The 15,824-nt window shown below is 48.2% G+C and overlaps 2 protein-coding genes across 8 annotated transcripts in view; one reads left to right on the top strand and one right to left on the bottom strand.

Annotated features, from left to right (window-relative positions):
• The window catches only part of SSH1 (slingshot protein phosphatase 1), a 66,601-nt gene that overhangs the window by 36,484 nt on the left and 14,293 nt on the right, over positions 1-15,824 (bottom strand). The gene's annotated exons all lie outside the window — the stretch shown is intronic.
• LOC110256864 (uncharacterized) lies at positions 377-4,906 on the top strand. Its single transcript, XM_021074058.2, has 3 exons — positions 377-3,084; positions 3,477-3,662; positions 4,669-4,906. The coding sequence occupies exons 1-3, from the start codon at positions 2,661-2,663 to the stop codon at positions 4,776-4,778; spliced, it is 720 nt and encodes a 239-aa protein (XP_020929717.2). The 5' UTR covers positions 377-2,660; the 3' UTR covers positions 4,779-4,906.

Genomic DNA, 15,824 nt, shown 5'->3' with positions numbered 1-15,824 from the left:
CCCAAACCTTTGCTGCAGAGTTTATGTGATAAAATGATGCTTCGGCTAAAATACCCACGGTTCTGTGGGCTCCTCCAGAGCTAAGAGCCCTTTCCTGCAGGATACTGTAAAGGGGCTGCACGGTGATACATCTTCTAAAAACAGAGACCAACTCTCTGACGAGGAGAGGCTGGTTCCCTCTGTGAACTTTTCATACTCTTGCTATTCATCTTTGTTTCTAACTCTCTGAACTTTTAACAACCTCACTGTTTCTTAGTGTCTTCCCTTCACAGAATCCAAGGAAGATGAAATCATACTTTCACTATTTGCAGCTTAAGAAAAATGTGTGGCTACTGATCAATTTAACTTAGTCAAGGTTGCTGCGTCCACTATTCCTAGAGAAAACCTCACATTGAACCAATGAACCTTTTTTTTTTTTTTTTTTTTGTCTTTTTGCTATTTCTTTGGGCCGCTCCCGCGGCATGTGGACGTTCCCAGGCTAGGGGTCGAATCGGAGCTGCAGCCACCAGCCTACGCCAGAGCCACAGCAACGCAGGATCCGAGCCGCGTCTGCGACCTACACCACAGCTCAAGGCAACGCCAGATCGTTAACCCACAGAGCAAGGGCAGGGATCGAACCCGCAACCTCATGGTTCCTACTTGGATTCGTTAACCACTGCGCCACGACGGGAACTCCGAACCAATGAATCTTTTGTCTTTGTTATCTTAAGAAGCAATAACATTTACATTCAGCCTATAATTTAAAAAATTACAATAAAAGTTTCACTTTCACAATTTGGTCATAAAAAAATCTTCAGCAGAAATTAAGACTATAAACTTGACTGACTGTATTAGTTATTAATTACTGCCAATTATTTACAAACACCATCAACTCTGAAAACTACATATAAGAGACACCAAAATTATTAGCGGTGTTTTTGCAGGGGGTGGAGGGGTGTACCACCTATGATTTTCTTTCTACATCTTGTATCCTCCAAATTTGCCATATTGAGCAAACATTAACTTTTGTAAACGATTTTTGAATTTTCACCACTGAGGACAATGTTAGCTGTGGGTTTGTCATATATGGCCTTTGTGATGTTGACATAGGTTCCCTAATTTTGTCGAAAGCTTTTTCTGTTTTTTGTTTGTTTGTTTTTTGCCTTTTATGGGGCCACTCCTGTGGCATATGGAGGTTCCCAGGCTAGGGGTCTAATCGGAGCTGTAGCTGCCAGCCTGTACCACAGCCACAGCAACTCAGGATCCGAGCCGCGTCTGCAACCCACACCACAGCTCATGGCAATGCCGGATTCTTAACCCATTGAGCAAGGCCAGGGATCAAACTTGAAATCTCATGGTTCCTAGTCGGATTCGTTAACCACTGAGCCACGACGGGAACTCCAGCTTTTTCTGTATTTTTGAATTTTCAAAGTACTATAAAACACGTAATACTCTTCATAATGCAAAAAACATTTCACTTTTATTAATTTTATGAAGATTACAGCTCAAATTATAGAGAACTATCCAAATCATTCATTCTCTCTTGAGCAACCAATTAACATATTTGATTTGAAAGAAAAATCTCTAAGAAACGGAAGCACTTTTAAAAAATTATAGTTCATTTACAATGATGTGCCACCTTTTCTTTTTTTAAGAAAGCAAATCAAGTCCTGATGAAAATACAAGGACATTTTCTGTAATATAAAACAGCAAGATCACCACTGTCCCAGAGAGCTAATGTTAATAAACATTCTCATCTTGGAATAAACAACTCAGCTAAGTCTAATACATAACTCCGGAGCTAAGAAAACTCACTGCATGGTCCGGCATTTAAGTCAGCAGCTCCTGGAATCAGAACAACGGTTATCTTCCATGCTAGTATGTCCAAAATAAAAATCTGTTCATTTTTCTGGTTGGATCCTCACTCTAAAAATCACGACTGCTCAAAGAGCAAATACTAAGGTTTTGGTTCAGCCTCTCCTATTCAGGCCTTTGAATTACTGACAACCAGTCCTATCTATTTCCTCACAGCAGCACTTGTGCTCTGGACCGAGCTTTGTCGTCCATTGCTACCTGTACTGCCAGGTTATCCTTTCCACTCTAGAAGTCTCGCCTCTGTGCTGCAAGTTTCAAGTGCTGAGGAGCTCAAGATTATACATAACCAAAGAAATGAGACACACCCTTTCTTTGAGTCTCACTCACCCATGGGAGGCACAGAGCTCTAGAGCATCCATCAGCCAAGAGAAAAATACAGGTTGTCTAGTTTTCACCAACTGCACACTTTTCCATCCCTGAAACGTGTCACCCTCTCCTTTCTTAAAGTCTTGCAACTGAGTTTGTTTTCAGAACTAGGCTGTTTTAGGTAGACACGGATCGCTTACTGCTTAGTCTCATCGTAATTTGAGAGAGCTGCCCAAGAGACTCCAAAATGCAGGAAACTTCAAACAACAATCAGTTCATCGAAGCAGCTGGGGGAAAAAAAATCTTTGCAAGGCATCCCAACCTTTTTTTGTTCATGAGTTTAAAAAAAAAGGAGGCGGGGGAATCTATATTGACCAGAAACCAGAGCCCTCTGGAAACAGCCAGCCACTGACAGTGACCTTAGCCTTGGAAATCATGGGCGAAAATTCCCCTCGGTTTCCCTTACATTTCCTTTCGGGGGGAGGCAACAAAGCAAAAGAATGGGCTGGTTTGATCCCGTGATCACTTACAAGGCCAGCTGTTCCCCAGTGTTCCTGAGGCTGACACAGTCGCAGAGCCTCCCAGCGACATATGAAGTCAGGGGGCTATGTGGCTGGGGGCCTGGAACACTCTGCCTCTGTCTCTCTGAAGACAGTCACAGGCATTTACCGTCAGGAGCGAGGTCTGAAGCTGAGGGCAAGCTCCAGGAACACATTAAGGCCAGCCTGCGAGATGGCCGAGTCTGGGAGGCGGTGAGCGCGCCCAGCACGAGGATGACCGCACAGGATGACTTGGGGCTGAGAGGTCACGGCAGTCACAGGATTTATGAAAACAAGATGTGGATCTTCTTTAGGACCCTGTTTCTCGGCTTCTGTTCTGAGCTGCTCCGGGCCCAGAGCCTCCCATGCCCTCTGGATGACTGGTGTGAGTACTCTCCTGCTGCCAGGGCTCTGTGGGGCTGTCCAGGCCTCCCATACCGAGAGGCGCAGCACCCAACTCATCGGTCTCAAGCACCCATTGGGGAAGGAAGTCCTTCACAAACTCTGCTGTGGGGATGGCACTCATATTTACTAGGTTCTCAGGACAAGGAAACAACCCACCAAGCATCCATCCCAGCTATAGAAAGACCACCTTCTCCCCAAAGACACTGGTGCCCTAGAGAGTGCCCCAAGTCCCACGAGGTCAGATCTGGACAAACACAAAGGAAATGTTTTCCCTGTCGCTACTTCAGGACAAATCTCCATGGGGAATTAAAAACAAGTTCGGCCCCTGCCCTCCTTCCCCCCAACCTCACAGCTTTGCTCTTCACCATACAGATCCCAGTTACTGCCGTTTTAGGAGACAAGCCAGGATTTTAGTTTCTACAGCAGACAGACAGGAAACCCCAGCCCTCAGAGCAGCAACAGCCAGTGTCATCCAGAGACCCACGCACAGGAGGGAGACAGAACCGGCGGTGGTGATACCTACTAACTTGGCCCAGCGACCTCTGAAGAGCAGAAGAGGTGAGCTGGCTGGACGGAGATGCAGAAGTTGGTATGACAAAAGAGGTCCATGACCGCACAGTCACATGGCGGGCTCCCCCCAGCTCCTCCCACCATGCCCTCCGGAGAAGGCTGAGGGTCTGAGCGAGGGGCGGCAGCCCTCCAGCGAAGAAGAGCCCAGCCGTCCGGAAGGTGGTCCCGCCCAGACAGCAAATGGCTCTGGTGAAACCCTTGTCTTCCCCTGATATTTGGGTTGAAAAAGGCCCTTGTCCCTGCAACTCCTGATGAAAGAGGGCCATTCAGAGAGAGCAAAGCGGCTGAAGTTCCTCTAATCACTTTACTCCTACGGCTTTTTTGTGGGCCTCAGGAACAAGCGATGGGGGGGGTGTATTAGACGTTGTGAGGAAAAACAGCTGGTGGCCCAGTAACCTGCCCCGGGCAATGAAGAACCCATTCTTGTTCAAAGCAACATACCGATTTCTAAGTCTTTCAAATCACCATCCAGTCACCTGGCAGTGACTGTGGGTAGTTGCCGCAGGGACCCCATATTTTCAAAAGCACCTCTGCAATCTGGAAATGCTTCAGACACGCTAATGGTCCCTTGAGGAGGCAAACCTGAGGGGTGGGGGGCATTCCAGGTAGAGGGAAGGGCGTGTGCACCCAGGAAAGGTGCTCCGAGAACCTCCTGCAAGGGGCCTGGGGCGGGGCAGGCTGCAGAGGAAAAGTGAGCGAGGGGGCCGGAGATCCTGGGATATGACCCTGAAACCCACCTAGGTGGAATAAATTAGGGATATGACTAACCAAAATGCAGGGCAGGATGGGATGAGGACTCTAAGAAAGGAAGCCTATAGGGTTGAGAAGAGGAAGCATCTAAGTGGTGGGTTCTGGAACATTCTGTGATGGAAAGGGCACTAAGCTGACTTCTGGGAGGGCTTCATCTGGAAGGTTCTCCTGGCTCCTGAAGGATCAATTAATCCCTGAAAGAGGATTAAGTGGGACACACACTATGATAATCCTTATTTTGCAGATGAGGAACTTGTTGGACTACAAGACCCCTTCAAGGAGACCGAACTGAAAGCCTCTGGCCAAGATAATAATTATCAGACCCTTATTATCACCCCACCCGTCTCACTGTAATGTCCCTTCCCCCACCTTGAACAACCTGGCCTACTCCTTCCTGCCCCCTACTAGGAAAGGTATGTGGCCCATTCCTCACACTACCCCTATGGCAGCTTATATACCCCCAACCAACCAGCAAGTGTATCCTAAGACCCCTCTTTCCCCAACCAATCAGCAGGTCAGCAGGTGTATCCTGAGTTCTCTCCTCTCCCTGGGTTATAAAAATAGACATGCCCACAAGCTCTAGCTAGGTGTTGGTTCTCCCTAATTATCAACCCTCCTGCACTCACAGCGTCTCTCATCTCAATAAACTCTACTTTCTCTTCAACCTGCTACGAGCCTGGAAATTATTCTTTCAACCCATGCACAGACCACAATAGAAACTATAGTTGCAGCAGCACAATCTTCATGAGGCAGGGATGAGACCCATGTCTCTCAGGCTCACGCCCACCATCTTAACCCTGGAACACCCTCACCCCTGCCTGTCCAGAGTGAGAATGAGAGCGGAGACCTGGCAGCCACCTCGGCCCTGCCTGCCCTGTCAGCTAAAGGCAGTGTCACCATCACTGAGAAGTCTGGATAGGACCCATCCTCAGTCCTCTTCCCAGCATGTCAATGCATCGTGCACAGGGAAGATGCAAGGGAACACCCTCAGAAGGCGAAGATGTTCTATCAGCCCAGGGGGCAAGCAGGAGGCCTGGGGGAACCACCACCACCACCCTGCCCACTGCCACCAACCCAGTTATGGGACAGGACACATCATTCAGTCCTTCTGACTCAATGGGAATCTGGGGAATGTCCTGGAAGCAGCACAGCCACGCCAGTCAGGAAGCTGCTTCTCATCAATGCCACTGCCACCACCCAGGCACCCACCATGTGGAGAGGTCGAGTGAGGCTCTCAGGTATGCCACGGCTTCTAGTTTCCCAGCTCTATGGCAAGGTGTTCCTTCCTTTCTCTGACTGATGAGGGAAGCCAGTCCAGCTCCTGAGAACATCCTGGGGATAGACTGGGCAACCTCATTTTCAACAAACTCCCTTGGTGAATCTGCTGCACACCAAAGTTTAAGAAAATAAAATGAACTGGTTTGGGAGTCAGTATTTCTCAGTTCTGATATGTGCTGTTACATGTGTGTTCTGATATTCCCTTGCAGGGCTCTGTTCATTCAAATAGTGAACTGGTTGTAGACCGAGGAGTGCCATGCTAAGCCAAGCCTGCCCAAGTGTCGACAGAGCAAAGCAAAGAGATGGGTCTACATCTGGGCAGTGGGTGTGTGCCAGGCCATTTAGAAACATAACTCCTCAGAGTTCCCTGTTGGCTCAGCAGGTTAAGGACCCGGCTTTGTCATGGCTGTGGCTTGGGTCACTGCTATTTGATCTTCAAGAAACTCTTCTACATGGACCGGACAGGCAATTACTGTACTCATTTTATAGAGGAGGAAACAGGAAGTTACTTAACTGCTTGTGATTTTAGGGTGTTTGACAATACATCTTGCAAAAAGAACCCCAATGAGGGCATTCCCATTGTGGCTCAGCAGGTTACAAACTCGACCAGTAGCCATGAGGATGCAGGTTCAATCCCTGGTCTCGCTCAGTGGGTTAAGGATCTGGTGTTGCCATGAGCTGTGGTGTAGGTCGAAGACGCAGCTCGGATCCAGGGTTGCTGTGGCTGTGGTGTAGGCCTGCGGCTACAGCTCCAATTAAACAACCAGCCTGGGAACTTACATGTGCTGCACCTGCGGCCCTAAAAAAAAGGTGAAAGGAAGGAATGAGGGAGGGAAGAAGGGAAGAAGGGAGAAGGAAGGAAGGAAATCAGATTAAAAAAAAAAAAAAAAGAATCCCAAAGAACATGAGCCTAGGGGAGTTCCTGTTGTGGTACAAGAGAGCCAAACCATGAGGTTGCGGGTTTGATCCCTGGCCTTGCTCAGTGGATTAAGGATCCAGCGTTGCCATGAGCTGTGGTGTAGATCACAGACCCGGCTCAGATCTGGCATTGCTGTGACTCTGGTAAGGGCCAGCAGCTATCGCTCTGATTAGACCCCTAGCCTGGGAACCTCCATATACTGCAGGTGTGGCCCTAAAAAGACAAAAAAAAAAAAAAAAAGAATATAATGAGCCTAAAGTATAGGGTCTAAAAAGGGTCCAGGAGTTCCCATCATGGTGCAGTGGAAACAAATCCGGCTAGGAACCATGAGGTTATGGGTTCAAGCAACCCCTGGCCTTGCTCAGTGGGTTAAGGATTGGGCATTTGCTGTGAGCTGTGGTGCAGGTCACAGACATGGCTTGGATCCCACGTTGCTGTGGCTATGGAGTAGGCTGGCAGCTGTAGCTCCAATTAAACCCCTAGCCTGGGAACCTCCATGTGCCACGGGTGTGGCCCTAAAAAGCAAAAACATAAAAAATAAAAAAAATAAAAAGGGTCCAAACTGACGGGATGGTTGACCCAAACTACTTTTGTATGGATAGAACTAACCCCTGATCACACTCAGCTTTGCAGGGTGATTACAGAGTAGATTGTGGTTCATCCAGTGGACTTGACGATAATTCTAGAAACAAAAGGGATGTACGTAAAGTTGTCACTACAGAAAAGGTGGTGTCCATGAACACTTCCAAGAGGAGGTTCCATCCATTCCCTTTAGGTTTTGTTAACTGACTGTGCCCCTACTGCGCCTGGTCAGTGCTAAGCCCTGGGGATTCAGAAATGACAGACATGGCTTCTGTCCTGGAGCAACATTACAGTCTAGTGGTTCAGACAGACATAGGACAGTAACTGCAGTGTAACGCAGCTGGTCCCATGATGCAGGAATGGAGAAGGTGCTAGAGAGATATGTACACAAACACACACACTCAGAAGGGATGCCCAGCCCAGCCTGGATGCACGGAGAACTCCTTCACAGGAACTACCCAAAGCTGGGCCTCAAAGAACTAAATGGAAATGAAAAGAGCAGGGAGCAGGAGAGCAGGAAGTCTGTGTTATGCATACCCTCCATCAAACAGAGGAGGATGTGGTCTCTGTCGTAAGAAGTCCCATTGGGAATTCATAAATGTCTATTCGGGTTTGTAAATCAGTTCCTTATAAGTTTGGTTAGCATGAGTTGGTTTTTCAGAATTTGATCATCCCTGGGTGAACTGATATTCAAGTTTCGGAATGTACAAAACTAAGAAGCAAACCTTGGGCTGGTGGTTGAGCCAGAAGTTCTCAGTACCAGAAGGCCTAGTATACTACAGGCACTCCATGGGTGTTATTTTAAATGGTGCTTCATAATTTACAGAGAGCTTGCTCCTATGTTTCTTCATTTAATTCTTACAGCTCAACTTTTCTGATGAAACAACCGAAACAGAAGATAAATGACAAGTCAGTGATCACATAGCCAGTAAGGGGTGAAACAAGATTGAGAGACTCCAAATTTGAGGCTCCTGCTGCAGAATCCCAGGGTCAGAGGGTAGGGTCTGACCTGCAACAACAGTAGCAGCAGGCAAAGCTGGATGGATGCATTAAGATCACTCCTGGCAATGGTTTAGATGGATCCAGAACCCCGTTCCTAGCAAAATGAAGTTTTAAAAGACGCGAAGGAGATTGAAGACAACCTGGAGTCAGGTAAGCAGCTTGCAGGGAGAGCAGGAAAAATCTCTCCACTCTCCCACAGGTGGTTCCCTCATTTTGAACTCAATTTCAAATGTCACAAAGACCCCATGGGGGCTGTGTCTCGTTATTTTTATTTTGTGCTTTACAGGGCCATGTGGCAAAACCCTGTCCCAAACGCCACTCCTCCAGGCCTAAGCAAAGAAGCAACTCACCTGACCCACCTATCAGCTAGAGCCCCTGAGAGGCTCCCCTCAAAACAGAATGCTGAGAGCAGGGAAATTCCAGCTCTACAGGGCATTCTACTTCGGGAACGGGGTCACAGGCAAGAAATGCTGGCTGGGCTCATTACAAATGTCTTGGCTGCTGCAGCATGTATTGTTTGGCTGGAAGGCGTAGGCTTTTCTCAGGGAGAAGGAATGTCCAGAAGTATTTCGGACAGTAAGAGACATTCTGTGAAGCCAGCTACACAGCTCTCCTTCGTACTGACGGGGAGGGGCAAGCAGCTGAATAAGCTCACAAAAGCATGGCTCCCCCCACATAAATAAGAAATGACATGCCTCGGGGTTGACTCTACAAATGTTGGGATAGCTCCTCATTGGTCCCCCACGGCCGTCAGGCCCCAGCCGTGGAAGCCACGGCTGGTGCTATCTTCCCATGAACATCGGGTACCCCAGGATCTGCGCCCCCTTTGTGACGGCAGAGGGAGAAAGGCTGTATTGTGCAGGAAATGCAATGGCAGCAAAGACAACCCAGCTGGCCAGAAATAACAGGCATATGAAGGAAATGTTCTTGAAACAACTCAACAATTACAAGAACGGATTGTTTCAACGGTCCCCGGTTCTCAGCTCTTTCCTTGGGACACAGCCCCATCCCATGTTCAGGGGGCGCTAAGTCCTCACCTCTCCAGGGTGTCCCCAGTCTCCTATCCCCGTGAGCCAGGCATGGTCCACCCACTGTGTGCCTGACCCTGTGCTGAGCATTCAGTGTCTCTGTAGGACAGTGCTGACCAAAAGGGCGGGCATCTCCTCCGCCGCAGGGGCCTATGTTCTAAACACTTAAAATGTGAATAGGACAAATGAGCTTAATTTGTCATTTTAATTAAATTTTAATTAGCCATGTGCAGTGAGCAGCTATGACATAGGACTCCAGAACTTGTGGCCTCAAGAGAATCAGGGCAGAGAACAGAGAGAGGACCCTTGGCCTCTAACCAGCCCTGCACAGCCCCTAGCCACTGCTCTCGTTACATGATGTCCCTCCTCCAGAACTTTCTTTTTTTTTGTCTTTTTAGGGCAGCACCTGCGGCATATGGAGGTTCCCAGGCTAGGGGTCTAATTGGAGCTGTAGCCACTGGCCTGTACCACAGCCATAGCAACACGGGATCCAAGCCACATCTACGACCTACACCACTGCTCACGGCAATGGCGGATCCTTAACCCACTGAGCAAGGCCAGGGATCGAACCCACAACCTCATGGATGCCAGTCAGGTTTGTTAAGCGCTAAGCCACAAGGGGAACTCCCCTCCTCCAGAACTCTCAATGATGCCACACCATCTGGAAAGCCAAGACTCCTGGTGCTTGCTTTCTATGGCAGCTGCAGTCAGCCATGACATGGTGCTAAGCTAAATTTCACTCATCTGACACTTTCTGACCACAGAGAGCTTATAATGCAATTAGCAAATGTGATTTATAATGAAAACCTTCCTTATATCACCTCTTCCACAGTTCCTCCCATACTCCACGTCCTCTGCTTCACCCCCATCTGTGTCACTGTCCTCACCAACTCTTCTACCCTGGGTCTCTACACACAGCCTCCTCTCTCCTGTCTGCCTCCCGGCTTCTTGCTCACCTTCCAACAGTCATGCCTCCTCCAGGAAGCCCTCCTTTGCTGCCCTTGCTGCAAGCCTTGTTCTTCCCTCTCAGCATCTTACGGCACCTTGTCTTACTGTACTGGTGAAGAAATGGAGGCTTAGAGGTTAAGTCACTTGTCCAAGGTCATATGCTTAGGGATAGGAACCCAAAGCTCCGTACTGCGTTCCTGAACCTATGTACCTACTATCTGGTGGTGACGGCATCTTCCCACTAGTATATTTCAACTTCATGGTGGGAGTCCAGGGCCAGGACACAATTTCTTAAGTCTCCCTCCCTGCCTGGCAGAGTCTATACTCAGAAGTAAATACTCCTAAACTGAATGAGCTGTCCTCCTCTACAGCCTCAAAGCATTTTGTGACTAACTTACCTGGATCATCTCTGAGCAGCTACAATACTGGGCACTCACTGCACACAGGATGAACAGGACAAATAAGACTTGCAGAGACATGGAGCGAACCAGAGGTGACCAGGGGGAGAGGGAAGAGGGAGAGGCAATGGAGGAGGGGATTAGGGGGTGCTAACTATTATGTATAAAATAAGCTACAAGTGGAGTTCCCTGGTGGCACAGCAGGCTAAGGATCTGGTATTGTCACTGCGGTGGCTCCAGTCGCTGCTGTGGCACATGTTTCACCCCTAGCTCAGGAACTTCCACATGCTATGGGCACGCACACTTCCCCCGCCAAAATGCTACAAGGATGTACAACATGGGGAATATAGCCAATGTTTTATAATTTCTATAAATGGAGTACAATCTTTAAAAATTGTGAATCACTGTGCTATATACCTGTAACCTATATGATATTATGTATCAACTATATTTCAATTAAAAAAATTTAAATGCCTATTTTTCAACTAAAATACATAAGCTTAAATCAATTATCCAACAACTCTAAATAAGAATCACTGCATAAAGGCAGTTACAGTCATCGGGAGGTCAGGTTCTCTTAACAACCTAGTGCTTCCAACAAGACAACAACAAAGTTCTCCGTGTCACCTGAGTCCTAAGAGCCAAGGCTAAGACTTCTCCGTCTCTGGATCCTTCTCAGTGCCCAGACGACACTGTGCACTCAGTAAATGCAAAATCGATAAAAAACTTCTTTGCTGCAGGTCATACACACACACTAACCTAATCCTTAGTGTCCATCTACCAGTTCTTCACCCACAGGGAAACTGAGGCTCAGAGAGGTTCAGTCACTTGTTCAAGTTCAATGTGGCCAGGAAGCGAAGCCAGGAGACAAGGAGTCTCCCTTATAAGCACTGAACCCCTACTGATGACATCTTGGGGAGACACAGTGTCAAGAAAGTAAGTCTGGAGTTTCCACTCCAGTGGCACAATGGGATTGGCAGCCCCTCTTGAGCACTGGGATGCAGGTTCGATTCCTGGCCTGGCATAGTGGGTTAAGGATCTGGCGTTGCTGCAGCTTCAGCCTAGATGGCAACTGCGGCTCAAATCTAATGCCCGGCCTGGGAAATTCCATGTGCCACAGGGATGGCCGGAAAGGGGGCGGGGGGGAAGAAAGCCTGCTTCTCTTCTCTGACAACTGAGATGGTAAACCATTTGGTGGGCAGATCAAGATGGGGTGGGGTGGGGGTAGAGTGGGAAGTGGCTGGTGAGCAGGGGAGAGGTGGCCACAGAGAGGGGATTTAGGGACAATGGGAGCCAAGCTTCTCACTGTTAGAAAAAGGCACTACAAATATGGAGAAAAAACTAGAATGAACCCGGAGATGCTGAATCAGAATGGAAAGTATCAGTTTGAACTCATGGTTTTCAACATATTTAAACATAGAAGAAAATACTGATGCAGACGTGTGTGTGTGTGTGTGTGTGTGTGTGTGCACATTCATCCACATCTTCCCAAATTCTGTCCACGGAAACAGCCTGCAGACAGCAACGCCCCAACAGTAATAACAAGCACACTTACCTCAGCTTCTTTTTTTTGTTTTCCAGATTAATTTGGCTTTTAGAGAATATAAAAAACTTCAAGGAATCTTTATAGGATATATGGAAAAATGTATTATTTTCTGCTTTTTCAAATTAGTGGACATTTAGGAGCTCCCGTCATGGCTCAGCAATAACAAACCCAACTAGGATCCATGAGAACATGGGTTCGATCTCTGGCCTCACCCAGTGGGTTAAGGATCAGGTGTTGCCAGGAGCTGTGGTGTAGGTTGCAGATGCAGCCCAGATCCTGCGTTGCTGTGGCTGTGGTTGGACCCCTAGCCTGGGAGCTCTGATTGGACCCCTAGCCTGGGAGCCTCCATGTGCTGTAAATACGGCCCCAAAAAAAGACAAAAAAAAAAATTAGAGGACATTTAGTTCTCAGATGTGCCAATAAATCAACTAAAACCCAAATAAATGAAATTTTGCAACCTGTATCCATTGCTTCCCATGTTCTGCATTCCACTGTCAGACTTCTAGGTCCAGCACCAGCTCCTAATCTCAGCCATCAACTATTCTTTCCAGTTATTATTCATAGAGGTTACAAAGCTTGGTACTGAAATGTAACTGACCTACACTGTCAGTTCCAGGAGCACAACACAGTGATTTGCTATTTCTATACATCACAAAACAATTACCATCTGCCTCGGTTTTGATTCTCCACTAAAGGGAACCAAGGCTTCTTGGAGAAATGATGGATTCCAGGGATGGGATATGCAAAGTCCAAGATGAGGCCTGCCATTAAGGCAGCACTTAAAGGAGGATGTGGACACCTCAAGGGACACAGAAGCCAGCTTGAATGAGATCTCACAGGCCAAACTGGGGACAATGTGAGCCTTGACAGAAAAGTTGAGGGGGTACAGAATATTGATCTCATTTCAAAGTATCCCCCAAGAAACACTGCTTAATGATAAAGGGGAGAATACGGTGTAGAAAAGAAGCCAGGCGAAGCCACTTGATGATCACTGCGACCATCACTGGTGATGGAACACACAGACATCATATACCACCTGGCAGGACTGGACGAGGACCCAAATCTCATCTCGAGACAACAGCAGACAAAACACAAACTGAGGGACATTCTGCAAGACAATGAGCCTGGAGTTCCCCAGTGGGTCAGAAAGCAGGGTGAGGATCCCATGGTGTCATTTCAGTGGCTTGGGTAGCTGCTGTGGCACAGGTTTGATCCCTGGCCTGGGAATTTTTGCATGCGACAGGTGCGGCCAAAAAAAAACAAACCAAAACGAACAAACAAAAAAACTGGACAGGCCTGTCCCTTTAAAAGTGTCTGGGTCATGAGCATAGAAAAAAGTCTAAGGAGTGTCCCAGACTGAAGGAGACTCAGGAGACAGGAGGGATCCTTTACAACAAAGGACACTGTTGGGACAAATGGCGGACCCTGAATGGGGTCTGAAGAGTGAGTAGATGTCACAGTGTACCAGGGACAAGGGTCAATGGCCTGCTCTGGAGAACATCCTTGCTTATTATTCAAAGGGCATCAGGTGGGCAACTTACCCTCAAAACAGTTCAGAAAAATGTTCTTTGTACCATATTTGCAACTTTTATGTAAGTTTTTAATTGTTTCTAAAATTTTACATTACTTTTTAAAAAATTCCACTTACAAGGATTTAGGCAAAATACTCCCCTGTAATTTGTCTTCGTCGGCCAGTGAGAGAAGCTTATGACCCTCTTGCTGGTCACCATCTCTGGCCCACGTCCTGGCTTTCTGCCTCCCTCTCTTGGACACTCTTAGACCCTCAGCACCTGAGACTCTCGCTGCCTCAGGACCATCTCCCGGCTGTGTGTCCAGGACAGCAGCAGCCTCATCTCATGCACAAGGCAGTAGAGGATGACGGGAAGCTCCCCTCTCCCAGCTCCTCTCGGTCTACGTGTATCTGGATTTTGAGGGCCTCGCACACACACAGCCCTGGGCCACATAAGACCTAATTTTAGCGTTTTCCTGCTCTGAGACCATGCTTTCGGAAAAGCGGGGGTTGGGCGGGGGGCGGGGGGGACCTGCTCAGGCAAGCCTCCCATTGTGACGGGCACGCGAAGTCAGGACTCTGCAGGCCTGCAGGATGTGAGTCAGCATCCTGTTTTCAATGGTCAGGGCGGCCAGCAGCCTTGGCACCAAGCACTGCCGCTGACTTCACCTCTGATGATCACAAATACCCAGGTTAACTGGTGGGACGGGTCTTCAGCATCCGCTCTCCCTGTGGGCCTCAGGGCCAAACCTAAGACCATCTGCTTGTCTGCCCATCACACTGGGTCTCTTCATGAACACCCACCCACAGGCATCCATCAAGAAGAGTATTCCAGAGGAACTGACCTGGTGGTATTTTAAGGATACCGTGACTCACACAAGTGATCTTGTTTCTCTGTTTGCTTTGACTTCTAGGAAGCTCAAAGTCAGATGTGTAGCCAAACTCTGGTAATTGTATCAACATTATGCCATGCATTCCACATACAAACCTTCCCCTCATTTCACCTTATTTTTCCCTACATTTTCCATGTCCCACTTTTCCAATTTTAAATCATATTGTTCTCTATGAATGTTATAAGCAGTTTCAAATCCCTTTTGGTTTTTTTGTTTGTTTTGTTTTCGGCCGTACCTGAGGCATTAACCGGTGCCAGAGCAGTGATAATGCTGGATCCTTAACCCACTGAGCCACCAGGGAAATCCTCAAATTCCTTTTGGACAAAGGACACAGGGTAGACACAGCACACATGTTCACTCTGGAGGGTAAAGTCTCTTTTTCTTCACATGGAATTCCCAGCATTCAGCACAGGACCGGATGCATACATAGGCACCAAACATATGTCGGCTGAATTGCTAAGGCAGATTACTCTAAATAAAACCCGCCTCCATTATCAGGTTGCTTCACCAGGGACACCCCCTCCCTCCCACCCTGTGTGGTGGGACGTGCACAAGGGTGCCTGGGGCATGGGGAGCAGGCTCCCGAGGAAGCCCTCTGGCCGCAGACTCAGTGGCCTCCACCCCAGACCTCAAGAGCCACTCCCAGTTTCCACCTGCTTCAGATGCAGCACAGAACAGGGGGGCTTAGACTTTTGAGAAGAAGTGACAAGTGGTTTCCAGAGGCGGCGGTGGGCCTGGCTCTCTCCAAACCACACCAACAGTGCCCTCCCTTGTGGGAATTCTGACCCGGGTCCCAATTTGGGTACTCAGGCCTTGAGAACTCTTGGCCAGCATGCGGGAATCACTTCCACCAGCGCAGGCAGGTCCCCAGCAAGGGCAGCACCAGACATTTCCCAACGTGGGGCCTCTGAGGCCGTCTCTGAAACAATGTCTTTTTAAAAATAGCTTCAAAAGTACCCATTAAGGAAAAAAAAATTTTTTTTATCCACAAAACAAAACAAATAAAGCCACACAAGACATGTTGCTTCTCAGATAAAAGTCTGGTTGCAGGCCCAGTGCAACTTGGAGGGAAAAGGTCAAGTGTGGCCACTTTTTCCTTTGGGTTGCTTCCACCTTGGTCTGGGATCCCTCTCTGGAAGGGAACAGGGTCGGGAAGGTGGCAGAAGGGACCGTCACTTTCCACCATCGATGAAAATAACGGCGCTGTGTGCTAGGCAAGGCCCAGACATCACACACTGGACAAGACGCAGTCCCAGCCTCACAGAAGCCCCCCAAAGCAAAGCGAGGAGGCCTTTT

Source organism: Sus scrofa, chromosome 14, assembly GCF_054392235.1.
Source record: "Sus scrofa isolate SSC_HxYL_T2T_F1_AM1 chromosome 14, Sscrofa_HxYL_maternal_Yorkshire_Landrace_v2.0, whole genome shotgun sequence".
Lineage (NCBI taxonomy): Eukaryota > Metazoa > Chordata > Mammalia > Artiodactyla > Suidae > Sus > Sus scrofa.
The sequence above is the reverse complement of the archived record's forward strand: the minus strand, read 5'-3'. Positions and strand labels throughout refer to the sequence as shown.

Excerpts from the sequence above, each read along its gene's own strand:
- LOC110256864 (XM_021074058.2), top strand. The coding sequence starts at position 2,661 with ATGGGCTGGTTTGATCCCGTGATCACTTACAAGGCCAGCTGTTCCCCA. Across the intron at positions 3,085-3,476 it reads ATGCCCTCTGGATGACTGGT|ATCCCAGTTACTGCCGTTTT; the intron begins GTGAGTACTCTC and ends TTCACCATACAG. Across the intron at positions 3,663-4,668 it reads ACCTCTGAAGAGCAGAAGAG|ATGAGGAACTTGTTGGACTA; the intron begins GTGAGCTGGCTG and ends CTTATTTTGCAG.